Raw genomic sequence first — 21,842 nt, 5'->3', positions numbered from 1 at the left:
AGTCGGCGATCTCCCTGATCTTGCCATGGCAAGAGCCCAGGCAGTGGTGGCGGCTGGCAGCGGCAAACAGGCAGTGGTGGGGGGGGGCAGCAGCAGGGAGGGGGAAAGCGAAGCTTCATAACAAAGCATAAATAAACCTTTTTTTAAAAAGCCTAAAGTAGTGATTTAACATCAGTAATTAGAACTAGCTGGGCCGGGCGCAGAGCATCTGTACCTCTAGGTTCCACCTCCCCCCCCCCATTTTCCTTGCCCAGCCATTGGCCACCACCATTGCCAGTTTCTCCCTCGCTACTGCCTGCCACCGCTGTCGTTTTGCCCGCCCTCCCACCTGTCCGGCACCACCACTTTCCTCTTCCCCTGCTGGCAGCTCACTCGCTTGCTCACACGAGCTGCCACACATGGGATTAGCGACTAAGAGAAATATATAGATAGAAGAGAAATATAGAGATAGATTTGAAAATATTCAGAAAATTAATCTCCCCACAATGATGCTTTCTGCATATCTTCATGAGTGTGTAAAACATTACTTAAGTCACAGCAATTAAGACAGGCACATTGTAACAAAGAACACATACAGCTTGAATTGCCACATTGGCTCCTAGTTGCTGTAGTCACAGGAATGTAGCAGGCTTGCATTCACCCTGCCCCCCCCCCATTAGCAAAGTGCAGGCTCCTCCATCATTTTTAGTGAGGGCCAGAGCCGGGGAAACGGCTCTTGCTGTATCCAGAATGGAGGAAACTACTCTGCTTGCAGGAGGGAGCTGATCTCCCCGTGGCAAGAGCCCCACGGTGGTGGCTGGCAGTGGCGGTGAACAGGTGGGGGGAGGGGAGGCAGCAGTTGGTGGGGAGCAGCAATTATACAGCAGCCGTGGGGAGGGGGGAGGTGGCAGTGGGGGAGATTGGGGGAGCAGCAGCCAGCAGCAGGGAAGTCTGTAGCAGCAGCAGACAAACAACAATGCACAGCTGCTTGGAATCACTGAGCGGGGAGGTTGAATTTTGTGCGTGTAGCAGTAGCAATAGCACTTACATATATATACCGCTCTATAGCTGGAAGCTCTCTAAGCGGTTTACAATGATTTAGCATATTGCCCCCCAACATTCTGGGTACTCATTTTACCGACCTCGGAAGGATGGAAGGCTGAGTCAACCTTGAGCCCCTGGTCAGGATCGAACTTGCAACCTTCTGGTTACAGGGTGGCAGTTTTACCACTGCGCCACCAGGGGCTCATACACTTGCACATGCAAGTGTGTACACTTGCACATGCAGCTTAGCGGGAATATAGATGTCAGAATGTGCTGAGGGTTTCTTAAATTACTTTTCCCCACCCTGTTTTTTGAGGAAGCAGGACTTATAGAAGATGCAGGAAACTATTATATAGATGGAGCTATTGTAATAACTTCTGAAAGGGGAGAAACTGATCCTGAGCTTAGTGCTGAGTGGACAGTGTTCCCCCGCAGGAGAATAGTTAGCCATTCAGTTCTGTTGGGAGTGAAATAGCTACTTAGTGATTAGAATCTGAACTTGGTAGAGATGCACCTTCTTGTCCACCAAATCATGCACTTAATAATCAGGATGTGGACACAAAGCCAAGAGATGAGCCCAAGCTACCAAATACTTTGCAGAATCACAATTCCAACAGAGACAAGCATAAGTGCCATGAAACAAGCTTTCAGGGTGAAGTTAGAAGAATTAAGAGGCACTTTGCAAGTTATCCATCAAAGTTAAGGACTCGATGAAAGTTCTCCACAATATTTTTCTCTTAGAAATTGATACCATAGATATGCTGCAAAAAAACACCATCAGATTAGACTCCTCCCCCCCCCAAGTAGTAGTCACAGATATCATGCAGTATCCCTTTGTCCTGCTCAACTGAGCACAGCCAGACTGAAGATGCACCAACCGCAGGTGTTGGTGGCTCCCATACTCTTCTCAGTCCCTGGAAAGGGGCTTGGGATCAAGAAGAGAAGCAGAAGGAAGGCAGCACATGGAGCCATAAGCCCTAGATCAGATACTCCCAGCCCTGTTGTCAGCTGTGGAGTGCAACAAAGCCCAATGGCAGTACTCAGCAGTCAGCTGCAGAAACAGCCGTAGGAGGGAACATCCTTGCCCTAGGAACTGCAGACTTGCCCTCTGCTCCAAATCTGGAGTCAAACCACTGAGACTACCTGTTTTGATTTCCTGGGACAGGAAGGCATGGCCATTTCAAGGTGGGATATTTTAGTTGGGTTTATTGAGGTAGAACTGGCAACCATATAGTTGGCGATGGTGATGGAGACATTCCTCCTAAGAGGAGAAGATGCCTTGGGTGGCTAGGGAGTCAGACTAGGGCTGTGTCCTATAAGGCCTGATGGGGGACTCTGGCTGTAGCATGACCCAACCTCCCACCCCACCCCAGGAAACAAGTGGAAGCGATTTCTCAAACTGAAAGAGAATTTCTGCTGGAAAACGTTTGGCAAGGGAACTTGGAAAGAAGCGAGAGAAATTCCTTTATAAAGAGATCATAAGATCAGGACATATTGATCCAAGCCCTCTTCTGCCAACTTGGACACTTGGGGTTGGATCCCAGATTGTAGGCTGGGATTCAAGGTGGGTCCAGGGTTTGATGAAATTAAAATCAATTTTCTATAGCATAAATTAAAAAGTAAAAATAGTATGTTGTATGTTAGCCTGATTCCTTGAGTTCTAGTAAGGTGGGGGGATGTTTTAACTTCTTAAAAACATCTTTTTTTGTTAAAATACACTATACTAATTAGAGACCATCACCTTAAGTGGCTTGACTAACAAGCAGAAGGTTGCTGGTTCAAATCCCCGCTGGTACTATATTGGGCAGCAGCGATATAGGAAGATGCTGAAAGGCATCATCTCGTACTGTGTGGGAGGAGGCAATGGTAAACCCCTCCTGTATTCTACCAAAGACAACCACAGGGCTCTGTGAACACCAGGAGTCGAAATTGACTTGACGGCACATTTACCTTTACCTTTTAATTAGAGACGTGGTTGAGTGACAACAAATGGCAAAGGACAAGGAATTTCTTCGTTAGAGATGGTGTGGCAACTCTGAGTAGCATCCATCTCTAGAAACTTACAGGGAAGAACTGAGCATGTGTGTGTGCTAATATCACCCTCAGTGTGCTTTATTAATACTGAAAGAAATATGTGCCGCACTTCTGTGCTAGCTGTATGTATGACATGACTTTGGGCTGTGGGACAGCTGTCTTTAATGGGCTTCTCCAATGAACATATGGAATTGTATTGTCCATCCTTTTTCCTTTTGGCCTGCCTCTTTCGAGACCAAGAGGCCGTCTGGAAAACTCATCTTTGCTCTGTTGTCATACATCTGGTTGCAACACACACACACACATCAGGCATGTCGTGTGGATTAATCTCTTAGGGAAGAAAGTATGGTTCTTAAATAAACATCGCACCTTTCCATTTCTGGAATCTTGAATGAAAATGAAATCTTTCAAATACCCTTGCTTGTTTTTGCCAAACAGTGTTTTGAAAGTCCTTCAAAGCTGCTTCACAATTTCCCTTTCTCCTTGAAAAATCCAAGTGAATTAAAAGTAATTAGAGCTTCAAAGCCAGCTGTATTTAAAAACAGTAAAGTTTTCTGTGCATCTTTTTTCATTAGTATCCTGTGCTGTTGTGAATGACAGCCTGGCTCTCTTCCAGTTGTCTTCTGTATTATTTGATAACTTCGTTGTGACTAAAGCCTTTAAAATACTGTGTAATTATTAAATAAATGTGCTTTTTTTAACATTGGAGTGCACTGTGCTTCTTTGATCTGACTCACTTGTACTTTTCATCAACACCTGTCATCTTCTTCACCAACCACTTCTGCTACCATCGTTTATAGGCTGCACAGTTAATACAGGATTAGATGAAAAGTAGGCTGTGTTGCATACATAGCTATATTTACATAAGCATGCATGCCGCAGGATCTGCTCCCCCCCCCCGCCCCGGGTCTCTTCAGATTTTCATTTCAACTGTCAGGAGCTACCCTAACCATTTTAATGAAAACTAGCTGGGCCGGGCGCAAAGCATCTGCACTCTTAGTTTGACCCAGCCATTTTCTCCCACTTGCAGCCGCGGTTTTCTCGCCGCCCACCCGCCGGTGCCTAACTTCCCGCCCGCCTGCCAGCCACATCCGGCCAGCCTGCCACTACCTTCTCCAGTCGGCCGACCTCCTCCTCCCGCCGGCACAGCTTCGCCCACCAGTGTGGCTCCACCAGCTGGCCGCCTCCTCCCCGCGGTGCTGCTCTGCCCGCCACCGTGGCTGTTTTCTTTCCCTGTCGTTTATCCCCCGGCAGCTGCTTGCAAACTCTTGCGAGAGCTGCCACACATGGGATTAGCGACGGGTACGTTTAAGAGAATTAAATACATAGAAGATAAATAGATAGATAGATCCTAGTTAACATACACTTCTCTACATATCTCAGGCCCTGCAGGTGGTTCTGGTGACAGTCCAAGCAGGTGTGATTCAGGGTCCAGCTGTTTCTGCAGTCTTGGATCACAGCCTCATTGCATAACCCTTGGCATGTCATTCTCCACCCCTGACACCACCTTATTTCTGATCTGATTTACTAAACTTGGGGTTTTGTAGCTCAGATTTGCTTCCCACCCTGTCCCCAATAGCTCTGGTAAGGTAAAGTGTGCCGCCAAGTTAATTTTGATTCCTGGCGCCCACAGGGTCCTGTAGTTTTCTTTGGTAGAATACAGTTGGGGTTTATCATTGCCTCCTCCCATGAAGTATGAGATTATGCCTTTCAGCATCTTCCATATTGCTGCTGCCCAATATAGGTGTTTCCCATAGTCTGGGAAACATACCAGCGGAGATTTGAACCGGCAACCTTCTGCTTGTTTGTTAAGCATTTCCCCACTGCACCACCACTCTTATTCATAAAGCATTTAAGAGGTAGGGAACTGGTCTTGCAGTAGGAAGCATGAATTGTCCCATTTACTAAGCAGGGTTATCCATGGTTTGCATTTGGATGGGTGATTACATGTGAACTCTGCCTGCTGTAAAATATTTCCCTTGGGGGATGTGGCCATAGCTCAGTGGAAGAGCATCTGCTTGCGTGCAGGGTCCCCAGCATCTCCAGGTAGGCTGGGAAAGGCTCCTGCCTGAGACCTTGGAAAGCTGCTGTGCCAGTCAATGTACTAAGCTAGATGGACCAATGTTCTGACTCAGTATAAAGCAGCTTCCTATGTGCAGAGCTACATGTTACAAAAAATTCAGTATTCCTAATGCCATGTTTCTCTTGTAAGGCAACTATAGAGGGACACTTGTAGGGTAGACCTGGGTGAGTGGGAAGGAGCATGTGATTCTTCCCCTGCTTCACTAGTGATTTTTAAACTTGTGTTCCGAGCTGGGCTCCAAAACCAGAAATAAGTCTGACCTAAAGAGCAAATTGAAGGGGGGCATTGTTTGTGATGAGAATCAGCAGGTGCAAAGGGAGCTAAGTATCCCTTCCTCCCTGCTACCTTTTCTGCAGTATGAATTACTGCTCGACTCCTGCACTTGCATGACCCTGGGCAACCCTGGACCGGTTCTGGTGAGATTCTGACCAGCCCACCCTAAATGTGGGAGAGGAGGGTAGGCATGCCCATTCATACACAATCGGGCAATGGTACATCAAGGGAGGGAGGTGTACATGCTGCACGCTCCTTGCTCAAACACTTAGGACAGGACAGACTCTCTCCTAAAGCCACCCACTGGCTTGGGAATTTGATTTACTAAGGGTAATATGTAGTCCAACCCTTCAGTATTTCAAACCAGGCTGCTGTTCAGCCTGTAGCAGGGATTCCCAACCTTATTCTCAGATGTGGTTGGACTACAACCCTCCTCAACCCAAGCCACAATGGCCTTCATGGCTGGAGTTGATAAGCGTTGTAGTCTGACATTCTCTGGGGATCCAAAGTGGGGAACTTCTTACCTACAGCAAAATGAAGGGCAGCACCAAGTCATACACTGGGGGTAGGGGGAGTGAACAGGAGCAAAACGTTGGTAGTTTCAAGCAGGTCTTTGCTAGCTCTCCCTCAAGATCCCCGGGGCTGAACCTGAGACCTTCTGTATGTAAAGCAGGTGCTCTGAATCCTTTCCCTTAAACATATGATGCCTGCTTTCCCTGGCACATAGGCTTCCCTGGAAATGGACCTTAGGATCTCTTGCATGCCCAGCAAGAATCGTGTCCTTAGATCTGTTGGCTGCACACCATCATCGAAATTGCATTGACACAAAATATGAAAGCAGTGAGGGAGATGCTCCTCTTGGGGAGGGGTCCATTAGCTTCATGGAAGAGCATCTGTTTGCATGCAGAAGAGCCCAGGTTCAGCCCCTGACATCTCTAGGTAGGGCTGAGAGAGAGACTCCTGCCTGAAACCTTGGAGAGCCACTGCCAGTCAGGGTAGAGTAGACCAGGGATTCTCAACGTTGGGTCCCCAGATGTTATCGGACTTCAGTTCCCATAAACCCCAGCCCCAATGGCCTTTGGCTGTGGATTATGGGAGTTGAAGTCCAACAACACCTGGGGACCCATCGTTGAGAATCCCTGGAGTAGACAATACTGAACTAGGTAGACTAATGGACCGGCTGCATAGGAGGCAGCTCCCTACGTTCTTCAGTACTTTACATCCAAGTGGATGGAAAGCTCCATGTGCTTCAGCTTAGTTGTCCTTGCGTTAGAAACGCTGTTGAGGCTTTTAAGTATTTCAGGACAATGAAGTCGTGGCCTGCCTGTGTTCTCTTTAAATTCTGTAAATCATTGCAAGCCTACTCCTCTAAAAAGGGTAGGATATTTCCCCCAAGCGGAGGAAATTAACAGTGAGGTGGAGGTATGTTCGGTCAGTTTGGTATAATTCATTGTGGGAATCAGGATGCTGAAATATGAGGAACTACGCAACTGGCCTATAAAATGCAGAATAGCCCTCTGATGACTCATCTAGTACAATGCAGTATATTTGTCAAGGAGACTGAATCATGCATGGGGGAAGCCACTTTTCTGCTAACCAGCTGGTATTCGAGTCAGCAAGGCAGTCCATTTTATCCTATGGTTTATTGTGGCAATCGTGGCAAAATGGTGCATGCTGGGGTATAAAATGTAGAGGAAATGGCATCTGATGGAAGGTATGTGCATTCCCCTTTTTAGGTTTGGTGTGTGTGTGTGTGTGTGTGCGCGCGCATTCATGTAGTGTTTTTTTTCCTCTTCTCTTTCTTTCTCCTGCTCTAGTCTCCTTTAAAAATCTGTAAATCCTGCAGAGGTCTGTTGTGGAAGGAAGGCATATTTTACTCTTATTTTACTGTCACATTAATGAGAATAACGTGTTTATATGACCAGAATTAGAAGGTAGAGATGAGACGAATGCAACCTGTTCAAGAGTAGGGCAAAGGTGGAAGCAGTGAATCAGGTTTTGAAGCATACAATTTGGGAGCATACTTCTATATTAGCTGTGAGGCAATTAAAAATCTTTGGATTATGAATCTGTTGCTTGTAAAAAGAAAAGTGACAACTAGATTAAGCTTGTGAAAAATTAGCCTTTGCCAACAAATATATGTTGTGATAACTGGATGGCTTCTTCCAAGGAGGGGGAAAACAGTTGCCAATTTTCAACTGCCTTTAAATAAAGAAAATCGTAGCAAATGCATGCACATACATTTATGGAACTGTTTGCTGATACTTCTGTGTTGCTAATGGCCTGATGATAGAGCATTGCTGACTGGCTCAGCAAGTCTTACCAACGGCTACACCAGTAAAGCATTTTGCTGCCAACACTGCTGGCAGCGACACTTGGTGTTTCACTGTAAGCCAGCAATCCCTTGGATCTTTAGAGCCCAATCAGGGCTTCAAACAAGCAAAAGTGTTCCTATAACACCAGAGCCCAATTCCAAAACAGCCTCTCCGTGCTTCACCATTTCTCTCTGCCATCTTTCGTTTTATCATGCCTATCCTGATAAATTTCTATTATTGGTTTCATTGCCTTATCGGTGGAGAACCTTGCCACAAAAACAAAAGTGAGATTCAGTGAAAATGTTTTGGGATAGCGGTCTCTCCCCCCCCCCCCGCCCCCAGTTCATCCTTCGAGATACTGTTTGGTAAAGTACAGTGCCTTTCTGAACCTATTTTCTCTCCCTGTAATTAGTATTGATTGACTAATAGCATAAGGATGTGGAAATATATACTAGCTATAGATATACTTTCGGGATGTCTTATCAGGCAGTTCAGCCCCAGGAAAAAACAGATGTGGTAGCTCATCTCTGACAGTTTCCAGAGTTAATCTGTTGCTGCAAAAAAGAAAAAGGGGGGGAAATAGTAGTATTGTGGCACCTTAAAAGCCAACAGATTTTAGTGATGAAAGCTTATGCTAAAATGGTGTTTGTACTGGTGATGCTACAAGATGTTTTGTTGTCAAATGATGTTGACATTCTCCCCTTTTTTAATCAGTGATTTGTCATGTAAATAAGATATTAACCATATTCCTATAAGGGACTGTCCTTAAAAAACAAACAAACAGTAATTGTCTGAGGACCCTTGAGCAAAACCTAGGGGTTTTCCAAATCTTCAGTGATCTGAAATATGATCTTTCATCCAGTCCTTAGTTCTGTGTGCTCTGAACACACTGGCTGACATCTTGTCTAAATTTACTATAGGAAGTCCTATTGAAATTTAGTAGTCTTTTAAAGTAACTCCTGAGCAGTACTATTGAGTAATATAGTCAGAATGCCAGCAGCCACTGAACTATTTTGCCCTCCAACTTCCTCCATTAAAACAAATGGGAAGGACCTTGCAGGCAGGAGCTCTTGTGTCCTTTTAACTGCTTAGATATCTCTGACAGTACCTTGCTTTTCCTTACTAATCCCAGAAACTTCCATATTGGACAAAGTGAATACATTTTAATTCTGGCGATAGGGTCTGGCTTTGATTATATGAACAGACTGGAATTCCAGTTTGCGGGGGGGTTGCGGGAGGGTGTTTAAGTATCATTTAAGAATGTAGCTAGCCCATCGCTGTACAATCTTCCCTCTAAGCAACGCATGCACAAAGCCCAACCCCTCCACGCAACGATCACAAACAGCCGCTCACTTCCATCTCGCACTTGCTGCCGCTGGTAAGGATTTTTTCCTTGTGCTTTTTGCCACTTCCTCCACGGCTGCTGCTCCCATCCCGAGGTTCCCCCCATGACTGCAAGATCGGGGGACTACCTCCTTCCTCCCTCGGCTATGACAGAGCCCAGGTGTAGCAGGGCCCCGATCAGCTTCCTTTCTCTTCTAAAAACTGGTGGTGGTGGTGGAGAGGGGTGCATTTTGAGCAGAGCGGAGGTATTCCCCTAATCTTGCCAGGGCAAGAGCCCATGCAGCAATTGGGGGGGGGGAGGGGCGGGGACTTGGGAGCAGCAGCCACGGAGGAGGTGGCACAGGGAGGACCGGGGAACTTAAAGAGCAAGATTGGTTCCCAAGTTGGGAAGGAAAGCAGTGTCGCTAGAGGGACTGTGTGTGTCTTGGAGATGGAAAGGAGTGTAGCTAGAAGAACTGGGGGGCGGGAGAGGTTAAAATGTGGTGCATTGATCATTTCCTGGTATGGGGGGGGTGAGCAAGAGAGACCTATGTGCACGTACTGCCACCCAGAACAAAACCTTTTCCACTCACTGATGATAAAAATTAGAGGGAACACGGTCCCTGTCTTATGGTACGTTGTGACATAAGAGGTAGAGAAGTTGAACACTTAGCTTTTCAATTCTGATTTTTTTTCTTTTATTTCAAAACAAACAAAATCTAAAACCATATAAACAATAACATAATTAGATGGGGGGGGGGGATACTAGCCAAAATAAAAAACCTCTCAGCCATTTACATAATGCTAATCACAATGTGCGGGATGGGGGGACCTTTTCAAAGATTTTCCTCATTAAGCCACAAACAGTTCATTAAAATCTTTGTGTACACCCACATATGATGAAAATCAGTTCAAAGAACAGATGCAGCACATTTTTCCCCAAAGTGATTAGAGTGCTGGACTAGGACCGAGAAGACCCGAGTTGAAATCCCCATTCAGCCATGAGACTAGCTGGGTGACTCTGGGCCAGTCACTTCTCTCTCAGCCTAACCTACTTCACAGGGTTGTTGTGAGGAGAAACCTAAGTATGTAGTACACAGCTCTGGGCTCCTTGGAGGAAGAGCAGGATATAAAATATTAAATAAATATATAAATAAAACAGATATCTTTAAAAGAAATCATTTTTTCTTTGCCATTCCTTGGATAAAGGAGCATGGTGTAGTGGTTAGAGTGCTGGACTAGGACCGGGGAGACCCGAGTTCAAATCCCCATTCAGCCATGAGACTTGCTGGGTGACTCTGGGCCAGTCACTTCTCTCTCAGCCTCACCTACTTCACAGGGTTGTTGTGAAAGAGAAACTTAAGTATGTAGTACACTGCTCTGGGCTCCTTGGAGGAAGAGCGGGATATAAATGTATTATTTAAAAAAAAACACAGTTCAGATCCCATTGGGGAACACACATCAGATATCCAGAGTTGAAGACCTGAAGTAGATCTGACCTTTCAGTGCTGTATAATAATAATCTTAATTAACATGTCACAATACTTTCTGGATATACACTACCTTATGAGATGAGTTTTGCATATCCCAAACATCTTCTACTATCTCCATTCTTGGCAAATAGTTTTTTGTGGTGTTAGCAGATTTATCCATAGTGATAAAGCAAAACATTTCAGTCTCCTAAGGTTGGCTTGTGTTGTAGAGAATCAAACATAAGCCCTGTGCGTGGCCCAGAAGAACCCCTGCTTAACACTTTGCTTGCACAATAGCAGCAGAGAAGGTGGGTTTTTTCTGTCCCTTCTGCAGAGTAATTCAGCCACCTTCTTTTTTTTAAGTGTTCTGGTCACTCAGCTTCAGTGCAAATGAAGTTTGGGATTTTAATTCAGTGTATTGGTCTAAGTTACCACTAAAATTTTCAAAGTGATTTATAACCATTCTGCACATCATACAAAATGAGATGGTAGAGTAGAACTGTGCATAGTAAACACAAACATCAGGGAGGTCTGCATTAAACCTTTCTGTCCTAGTATACTACATGCAAGGAATTTGTTTTAACTTGAAATAACTTTGAGAAACATTACCCTCCCTGCCACACTCAGGGTGATATATATATATGTGCTATATACAGTCCAAAACTCTACCATCATAATCTGCATCTTGTGTTGATAGGATTTTGTTCTTTAAAAACAGAACTACTTTTAAATCCTTGAGTTCTGTATTTATATGCGTAAAACGATGCCCTTAAATGAATAATGCCATTATGAAAAAAAATGTTTTGCATCTCTACTTTGAACTGATTTTCAGCATATGTGGGTGTACACAAAGATGGCAATGAAAAAAATAGATCACTTTAAATGGGGGGGGGGACTCTTAATTGAGTGGTTAAATGGTTCCTCCAGGCTTGAGGAGGAGTAATAATAATAATAAAATAAAAATGTTAGCCGCCCCCTAACAAATTGTTCTCTGCTTTGTTCTCAGAACTCAGTTTTGAGTTCTGCAATGCACTTAAGAGAATGTTAATCTTCAAAGAAGGTTAGAATTTCAAAATCTATATACCCACCAGTCTGCCAATAAAATATGCTCTTTCTGAGAATGTGAAGCTGAATTGGATCAAACTGGGTTCACTCCTTTCTTCCATTACATCATGTGAATGCAGATGCTGAATGGAATTAGCGCAGATTCTGAATGGAGTTTCAGCCTTTAATTTGCCTCTTTATTGGATTCCGCCCTTTCCTTTTGTCTGTTCCCATTTAACAACCTCCACCTTTGACCTCCAACACTATATAAGGTTGTTTTGCTGAATGGGTGCTTTAGAGCCAGATGATTATGCCATTGTAAATCGTGGAGTCATTAAGAGCTCTCCATTCTTAAAGCTTATTGCCCTGCCGAATGTTTTGTTCTATGCTTGATATTTCTCTCTAGAAATAAGGGGGTTCATGCTTCCACAAAACTCAGTTTGGTCATAATGGACAGTGTAGGAATTTGTGGCTTCATGCATCCATACGAAAAATAGTGACAGTTCTGTACATGCCAGTTCAAAGTAACTCAATGTATGTAAAGTTACAACTCTGGAATTGTTTTTGACCTTGGAAAATATTCTCTAACTTTTCTCATGAGCATGAAAATACATGGATGCTGAAATTACAAACAACAATTTGCAGAGTGTGGGATTTCAACAAGCAGTAATGAATCACTTTATGAAATCTCCTCTCACTGACAGTAACCAAATTCAGTGCTTATTTTTGGTATGGAAGACCGCAAGACCATGACTATGAAATGAAATCCATTTAAGAGATTATCAGTTTAGGCTGTCTGCTATCTTGGCTAGTAGAAACTCTACTTCAATTAAAAATGGGAAGATCTTAAGAGTTTGAGCTCTCCAGTCACTTTTATTGAAAACCAGAGAGCTATCTCTGAATTCACAGTCAAGATCATCCCTTTAACTGCTAAACATTCTGGTGCCATGCACAGGCTGAGGTAATCAGCCGGCAGCACTGTTTGCTAAATAATCTCATGTACAGATTACAGAACAGGATGCCATCCACAACCTTGGAACAAAGTTTACCATCAGAAGCTGCTTTCATGAGAGCATTGGACTACGCAGGGGAATCTGAAAGACTGCTCTACAACACCATATTTACAGGTCACTATCTTTGGACTCTACTGAGGAATACCTGATAGAATTCTGTAACCTGATGAAGGAATTTTGCACAGATGTGAAGGATCAGTGTATGTGTGTGTGTGTGTGTGTGCGTGTGCGCGCGCTTTGACCAGAGGTCTTCTATCAGCTAGCCAAAATGCACAAACAGAACACCTCTATGGTATTATAGCACCAACTAAAACACTATTGATGGTGCTATAACAGTAAAGGTAAAGTGTGCCATCAACTCCTGGCGACCACAGAGCCCCATGGTTGTCTTTGGTAGAATACAGGAGGGGTTTACCATTGCCATCTCCTGCGCAGTATGAGATGATGCCTTTCAGCATCTTCCTATATTGCTGCTGCCCAACATAGGTGTTTCCCATAGTCCGGGAAACATACCAGCCGGGATTCAAACCGGCAGCCTCTGGCTTGCTAGTCAAGTCATTTCCCCACTGCGCCATTAGGTGGTAGAATGGCTATATACATTCCATCCTTGGGCCTTATGCTGCCAATACTTGTCATTATTTGCAGGGCACTACTGACTTCCTGAGGAACCGCCAGTCATCAACCTGACAACTAATGGATGCCAAAGCTCTATATACCAACATAGTTTAAAAATGTCAGACCACATTCGGGGTTGGGGTATCTGTAGAGCAGCATTTGCCCATTTGAATCTGCCAGGGCCCTTGCTTATCATCTCAAGCCCTGCTCATGGCCCCGCCATTGACAGATTTGGTTGGTGGGCACAAGAGACAGGGCTTTTTTGGTTATGGCCCCTTGGCTCTGGAATGCCCTCCCAGAAGAGCTTCACCATGCTTCCTCCCTAAGGGCTTTTAAGAAAGATTTTAAAACTTACTTGTTTTTAATGCATGTTATTACAGCCTGATGGGTCTTTAATTTTAATTGGGTTTGTTTTAACAGTGTGTTTTATTTGTTCTATTTCATTTAAAGTTTTTATATTTTATTTTACTGCTGAGAGCCGCCCCAAGCAGTATTGTACTGGAGGGATGGGATGTGGAAGTTTTAAAATAATATATGGATGGATTGCAAGCCATCAGTAGTCGTGTTCTGATTATACTATAGCATGCCTGGCTCCCAAGCTTTTGCTACTTTGTTCTTTGCCATCAATTCTTTAGGTTCTGGTACAGCTTTTATTATTAGGTCCGTAGTACTGCTGTGGACACTCACATGCAGTGTTCCCTCTGATTTTTAAAAGTAGTGAGCTGAGAGAGATTTGTCCTTGGCAGCCGCACTGAGGGAGTGTGTGCACATAACACTCACTCAATCACACTATATTAATAAATAAATGTACACACACAAAAACATTTTCTCCAATAATTTTCACCCACCCACCCCCCTGCCAGGGGGATCCACCACTACTTCCCATCCTCCTCCCTGCCCCCAACTCTGTTCTCTGGGCTGCCGGGGGGGGGAGCCGCCGCCGGGGGGGGCACTGCCCCATCCCTGTCCCTCCCATCCCTCCTGGCAGTCGGGAGGTGGCAGCAGCGACCCGGCCAGATAGGGCGAAAGCTCGGCAATCTTTCCAACCGGGGGGCGGGGGGGGACAGAGTGGCGGGTGCAGCAGAGACTGCACGTCTGCCAGAATCTCCTTGTCACCTGATCCTAGGGAGGCGGTGGATGTCCTGAATCGGGGATTGGAAGCCGTGATGGGTCGGATGTGGGCTAATAAACTGAGACTGAATCCAGACAAGACGGAGGTACTGTTGGTCAGTAGGAGAGCCAATCGGGATGAGCTGATTCTACCTGTTCTAGATGGGGTTGAACTCCTTAGGAGAGGAGAGCTGGTCTTGTGGTAGCAAGCATGACTTGTCCCCATAGCTAAGCAGGGTCTGCCCTAGTTGCATATGAATGGGAGGCTTGATGTGTGAGGACTGCAAGATATTCCCCTCAGGGGATGAAGCCACTCTGGGAAGAGCATCTAGGTTTCAAGTTCTCTCCCTGGCTTCTCCAAGAGAGGGCTGAGAGAGATTCCTGCCTACAACCTTGGAGAAGCCTCTGCCAGTCTGTGAAGACAATACTGAGCTAGACAGACCAGTAGTCTGACTCAGTATATGGCAGTTGCCTATGTTCCTATGTTCCCCTTGAAGGAGCAAGTACGCAGCTTGGGGTTATTACCGGACCCAGCTCTGCTTTTGGAATCTCAGGTGGAGGCAGTGGCCAGGGCTGCCTTTGCACGGCTTTGGCTAGTGCGCCAGCTGTGTCCCTTTCTCGAGAAGACAGATCTAGCCGCAGTTACCCATGCCTTAGTCACGTCACAGCTGGATTACTGTAACATGCTCTACATGGGGCTGCCCTTGAAGAATATCCGGAAACTGCAGCTTGTGCAAAATGTGGCAGCTAGGGTTCTATCTGGAGCTGTCCGGTGTGATCACATCACACCTATTTTGAAAGAGCTGCATTAGTTACCAGTGTGTTTCCGGGTCCAATTCAAGGTGCTGGTTTTGACCTTTAAAGCCCTTAATGGTTTGGCCCCGGGATGCTTGAGGGACCGCCTGCTCCCAAGGGTTGCTGCCTGCGTGACAGGATCATCTGAGGGGGCTCTGCTCTGGGTGCCGACAATCAGGGAGGCTAGGTAGTAGAGGGTCTTCTCTGCTGCTGCCCCCAGTCTTTGGACTGCTCTCCCAGTGGCCATTCGCTCCTCGGACTCCATCACAGTTTTTAGAAAGCTTGTTAAATCTTGGCTTTTTATCCAGGCCTTTTCATGATTGTTTTATTGCTGCTTCTGTGTGTTTTTATCCGTGTACAGTTTTTGTTTGTATTTTATATATTTTAAATCGGATTTGTTTTCATATTTTTAGCTTAATACTTTTAACTGTCATTTTTATTATATGTTTTATAACTTTTGTAAACCACCTTGGGATTGTTTTTAATGAAAGGCGGTATATAAATTTAACAACCAACCAACTAACTAAAATCTTCTGCTCAGGGGCTTAGGAACAGTGCTCACATGGCTCTACAGCAGGTCTTGGCCACTTTTCTTTGGCTGTAGAAATCTGCCAATGGACATGTGGCAACCTTACCAGACTCTGTGATGGACACTGTGTCCGTGTGTGAATAACTTCTCTTTATCCCCTTTACAAGTAAAATACTTAGAACAGAAACAGGGCTGCCTGGGACAAATAGAGATTGTACTATTCTAGGCAAAGCAGTCAAAATTTTAGGTGCCATGGTTCCCTGGTGCCTGTGATATGTTGAGCCCTGCGGCTCCACAGTATGCAGCATATTCATATCTCCCTTAAGTATAATTTCCCAGAAATCAGTAATCTGTGTGGAAGAATTTAAACTGGAAGGAAAATTGGAGGATTATAAAGAATGGCTGAGGTCCAATTTTGGATGACAGACTCTACTAAAATAGGGTTTTATGCTATTTTATGAGCATGTAGTACAGGTCAGAGATCACTGTAGTATCAGACTCCAGTTAAAGCACATGTGTGTGAACACATACACATTGAAGCAGAAAAATTTGTTAAAATAAGACAGAAGCTGTGCAATTAGTTTCTTTTTCTGTTTGTTAAAAACCAATATTAAAATTGCATGATGTTCTACAGATGATTGCAAACACCCCTCAGAAAGAGATCCAAGGTGAAATGAGGAAGAGATCTGCAATAGAATATCCTTAGATAATGTGTGCTTATACAGAAGAACCCCGTTATACGTGGGGGTTCTGTTCCATGAGGGAAGGGTGTGTGGATAGTGAATCTGCAAATGATGGTGCATTCAAGTCAATGTAAATGGGGGGTTAGGTTACCAGACTTGAAATAATTGCCCCCAAATCACCCTCAAAATGAAAATTAAGTGCCCTACCATGCCCCACTATCCTTCAGGAGTCCCTCCATGTGTCCAAAAGTTGCCAAAATTCAGATGCAAATTGCTTTTTTCATTTCCACCCCCCAAAATGGCTCCCGAACTCAAAATGATGGCCGGAAATGACCTCCAACTTCATTTCCAGCCACCCTTACACATGAGTTTAACCCTTTAGTGCCGGGTCCCCCCCCCACACACACACACACACTGACGCGACCCGGCTGTGGATATGCGAAACCATGGATGGCGAGTACACGATTAATGTTTCTCCTGTAGTTAATCAAGGAATAAATGTTACACCCTCATTAAATTTGCAAGAGTACAATCTGAAAATGGCATACTGAAAATTGTATATGTCCCTATGGAAGATCAATAGAATTCATAAGAGTGAGGATGGAAGCTGTTGGCACTGTAACCACCAGAAATAGTTGTTTGTGGTTTGTTTACATAACTGTAGTGGCTTTGCCCTCTGGCAAAGCAATTTTGGTTTTTAGTGATCCAGGTGCTGATTGCACTTTTCAAATTATAATAAAAAGGTATGTGTCTCAAATTATACAAAAATATTTTGATTGACTATTGTGAAAGTGTTCTTTACGTATTGACTGCAGCAAAGGTTAGTGTGGGCGAAGCATTAAATGCTACCTTAATCAGAAGGGCTGATTAAACTGAGAGATTTCTAAACTGGAAAATTGTCAGCCTGTTGGAGACTGGATGGAGATCTTGAGGGAATGTATCAGAACTGGAGACCAGTATTAAGCTATATAAGTTGCTCAAGCAACAGTTATGATTATGAGTAGCTTAATCTAATATAAAGCATTTAATCATTGTTTTATTTTCCATTATTTTTGTTGTTTGTTAAGGCTAACGTCTGAAATAGCAATTAATTCTCATTCTTTGTATTTATGTGTGTGTGTATTAAATGATAAGTGTGGATATTTTGCATGTTACACACATTGCTGCTTTTTAAATTACTGCTTTTATTTATTTTTAAATATTTTATTATAAGCTGCTTTTTGAGGTGCTTTGGCAAAATATGATGGGGTAGAAATGTAGTAGTGGTGGTTTTTCTCCCCATGCGTTCTCCACCCCCTGGGATCTACCTGTGTGGATCTGCAAACTGACTTTCTGATTTTCATGATATGTGGGGTCTGGCATATGAAGGCTTATGCCACAATAGATATGTTTTTTAAGGTGCCACATGGTTCTCCTTTGTGTTTAGCATTCTCTGCCTAATCATTCTTAAACTATAAGCAAAACAGTTATTTTGGAGGTTTAACAAGTTTGGAGTTTTCTCCACTTCAAAAAACCAATGAAGGTGATACTTCCCTAAAAACTGTTGTGTTTACATGGGTTACTTAAAAAGACCCCATGAGTCTTTTTAAAACATGACCCCATGTTTTGAATTATATGCTTATAGCTGAAATCATATGCATGCCTGCTTAGAAGTAAGCTCCACTGAATTCAATTGTCCTTTCTTCACAGTAAACATAGGATTGCACACTGCATCTGGTAGTGAGCTGTAGTGTAAATTTGAGATTATCACTGCTGTGAATTAAGCTGCCTTAGGCTAGCCACTCTCTATTTGAGCCTCTAATCTGATAAATGGGAAGATACTACTGACCTAGTTTTTACAGGGTTGTTGCAAGGATTCATGAAATAATGTACATGAAGAACTTTGAATGCCATAAAAGCACTCTATAAATAACTGTCTGATACTTTGGGGACATTTCAGTCCCTCATTTTGCTTTTTCCTCTTACCTCTGAATTCCTACTGTCCTTTGAGTGATAGATCCACATAAAAGTATCAAATCCAGAGACTTTGCCCTACTGCAGCCAAACCTGTCTCTTTTTGTTTGTTTGTTTATCAGATTTGTACACTGCCCCAAACTTTTGTCTCCGGGCAGTTTACAGTGACATAAAACAGGTTAAAATAGAAAATAAAAATCTGTTAAAAATTTAAAACCAGAGTCAGATTAAAAAGCTTGGGTGAAGAGATAAGTCTTCAAGTGCTTCAAGTTGTCAGAGATGGGGAGGCTTGTATTTCAGTAGGGAGCACATTCTACAATCTCGGGACAGCAGCAGAGAAGGCCTGTCCTTATGTGGCCACCAGACGACCTAGTGGCAACTGGAAACTAACCTCTCCGGATGATCTCAGTGGGCGATGGGATTCATAATGAAGATGATGTTCTCTTAAATACCCCGTGTCTCCTCAAACACTCTTGAAGGGAAATCTCATAACTGGAAAGACCAAATTAACCCCATAAACACGAGAGAAAAGTGAATTCTCCACAAGTACCGTTACTAAAATTATTAAATACTTTTAGGAAGGAGTTTAGACACAGCTTGCCTGTAGTAATAGGAAACTAAATATTATTTTAAATTTTTGTTAAATATCTTTGTTTCTTTTCAAATAAAATAGGAAGTTGAAGGGCTTAAACATTTAGAAAAATATGTGTTCCTTTGATTTATATTCTGTTTCTTGGCTAAAACCCTCTGCTTTCTGAGGAATACATAAAGGATATGCCTAAAGCCAATAATCTGGAAAGTTGCTTCTTTTGATGTCTGAAAGATAAAGGGAAAGTTCTTTGGGGCAAAAATTAAGATTATTCCACAATGCCTTTACCAAATAAAAAAATAAAAAATCCCCAAATATTCTACTCTTCAGGGTTGATTTGATTTAAATCTCTTCACAGGACTCAATTTTAATGATTTAAATTACTACTCGGGAAGATTCTATTTAATCATCATTTTCTATAAAAGTATATTCTTGTTGTCTAATATAACAATGCATATTTAGAGAGATTCAGGTTTCATTTTTAGAAGGTAGGTACACACTGTAATAGGAACACACTTAATGCTGTTTCATTAGGGCAACCAGGCCTTGCATTTCATCATTGCACTGTTTCCCTCTCACACACATGCCTTTCTTACCAACAGGTATAGGAACTTCATTAAAATGTTCCCAAATCAGGTCTCTTTTATGGCCTGCTGCCATGATAGATGTTTCCTTTCTACAGTGGAGGATACATTCAGAAAAGCTTTCCTCAGGATTACATGAATACGTTCTGTTCACTTCTGGTTTCACTTTCTGTTCTCCTCCCTGCCCATATCTAGACCCTTCCTCCTTGCATTGATTTATTCCACCACCGTGCCAAATCCTCTATTCATTCATTGACCTTCTTTGTCTTTGCACTTTTGAGAGCGAGCAAGCAAGGGCTGTTTGTGTGTTTGTTTTGCATGTACAAAACACCTGCAGAATAGGGCTGATCAGGTCTGTTATCTATCATCCGCATATACTGCTGTTAACATGTTCCTAAAATATAGTTAGAAGTTATGGTTAATATTTCATTATGATATCTTTGACCTAGGTTCTTTAGGCATTGGTTTTTTGTTTTTTTTAAAATAAATTTAATTCAAAAAATTCCAATTTAAATTTAAAAATCTAATTTCTTTATTTTTTAAACCAAATCATCCATTTTTATCAACCCTGCTACTGTTTATTATGGTTCTGAAACAGATTCAATATAAATGCGATATAAATCAACATTAAGGGGAAATACAACACATTTTAAATCTTGAAAAACTGCTCAATAAACAATTCTCAAAATAGGTTAAGCAATACATCATATGAAATTTTAACAGAAATCCATGCATGCTTTTATTATTTAGTGGATATGTAGATTTCAAGGATGCGCAGAATGTTCCAAAGGCAAAATCTTCCAACTCAAAACAGGCCATTTAGAGCTCAAAAGAGAACACCCAAAAAATCCACATTTCAGTTGAAATGTTTTGACTTTCTGAGCACCATTTTGAAGGCCTGTTTTTCCCTTGCTGATTGGTTTTCTGGCACTGGCTTCTGATTGGCTTACGATCTCCTTGCTTCTTAATTGCCTTGCTATCATACAAATTATGTTGTCATGGGCAACACTGGAGGGAGGAGGGAGGGGGAACATAAAATGAGAGAATTTCAAAATGTATTTAAAGGCACTGAATACAGGCAGAGAGAGCCCTTATAGTCTCTTGAAGAGCTAACATCAGGAGAGGAGGAACAAATCATGGAAAGTTTGATTTTTTGGTTTTCTTTTCTCAGCACTGAGTACAATAGATTGTGCTATTGCTGCTATAACTATCTGGTTTTGCTGGAGCTCAGGTTAACAAAGGCAGAACTTGGATGCCTGCCTGCCTTGAGATGTGGTTTGGATTGTTTGTGAGATAGTGTTGTGGCAAGAAATGGACATTGGCTGTGTGTGTGTGTGTGTGTGTGTGTGTGTGTGTGTGTGTGTGTGTGTGTGTAATATTTCCTGGTGATTGCTGTGATGAGCTCCATGTCTGGCCTTGAGACTAACTTGTGCTTCACTCACTGTACTGGTCTGCTCCGCAATCTGCATTGCAAGATGTACTCAGTCAACTCAAAATGAGGCTGAAGTTGCTCTAGTTGAGTGTATAGCTATGCAAATTGCTAAGTAAGAGTGCTGCTGTTGCAATGCTAGGAAATAAGGAGTCACAATTTTGTGTGTAAGAGAGCAACTTGTGCCAGATTCTGGGCCAGTGATGCATATGGACTGTCTTTGAAATGTGTGTTCTGGGTTAGGAGTGACAGATTCGCTTTTCTGTGAGCTTCTGCAGTGTTTTTCAAGGCAGGGTTACAAAATGCATTGCACTCTTGAGTGCAGATTATTCCGGCCATAAGGAACAATGGGGGAACTCAAAATACCCCATTATTGCCCATGGGTAGCTCAATGTGGGTTTGGTGGTAGGGCATGATGGATGCTACCTATCACTCAATCCATAAAAGAATTGGCCAAGAGAGCTATTAAGCCAATTTTAACCTTTCCCAAAAACTCCCATAGGGTCACAGGGGAAGGGGGTTGGGGAAAAGATTAAAAGTTTGTTTAAAATTGCTGCTTGCCCATTTCTTTTGTGGGTTGGGTGGTAGGTAGCACCCATCATGCACTACCACCCCAATACACCTTAGGAGCTACCTGTGGGAAAGAATGGGTATTTCGAGTTTCCCCATTGTTCCCTATGGCCGGAAGACTTGGAACATTTTGGCCATTTGCATTTCATTTTGAACTCGAAACAGAATGCAAAATCTGTTTCGTGTGCATCCCTAGTGGATTTGTGTGCATTCATTCTATAATATAGATTTGATGAAAAGTAAGATCCATGTTACTGATGTGGATATTACCCCCCTTTATTAGGTATTCAGAAATAGAAGTGATTCTTGCATTTGTAGTACCCAGTAAAGTAGCTTCTAAATCTGATTTAAGTTGGTTGTGTTTGCTCAATCCTTGAAAATCCAACATAAATGCTTGTTTAACTT

At 43.1% G+C, this 21,842-nt stretch overlaps 1 protein-coding gene across 3 annotated transcripts in view; it reads left to right on the top strand.

The window, feature by feature from the left end:
• The window catches only part of SPRED2 (sprouty related EVH1 domain containing 2), an 85,603-nt gene that overhangs the window by 31,653 nt on the left and 32,108 nt on the right, over positions 1-21,842 (top strand). The window contains exon 1 of one of the 3 annotated variants that reach the window (XM_053284431.1): positions 7,030-7,127. The exons of the other annotated variants lie outside the window; for them this stretch is intronic. Within the exon in view, the coding sequence (XP_053140406.1) occupies positions 7,111-7,127 (17 nt within the window). The 5' untranslated portion in view covers positions 7,030-7,110. Of the gene's footprint in view, positions 1-7,029; positions 7,128-21,842 lie in introns of those variants that run through there. 3 annotated transcript variants of the gene reach the window in all.

This window comes from Hemicordylus capensis, chromosome 1, assembly GCF_027244095.1.
Source record: "Hemicordylus capensis ecotype Gifberg chromosome 1, rHemCap1.1.pri, whole genome shotgun sequence".
Taxonomy (NCBI): Eukaryota; Metazoa; Chordata; class Lepidosauria; order Squamata; family Cordylidae; genus Hemicordylus; species Hemicordylus capensis.
The sequence above is the reverse complement of the archived record's forward strand: the minus strand, read 5'-3'. Positions and strand labels throughout refer to the sequence as shown.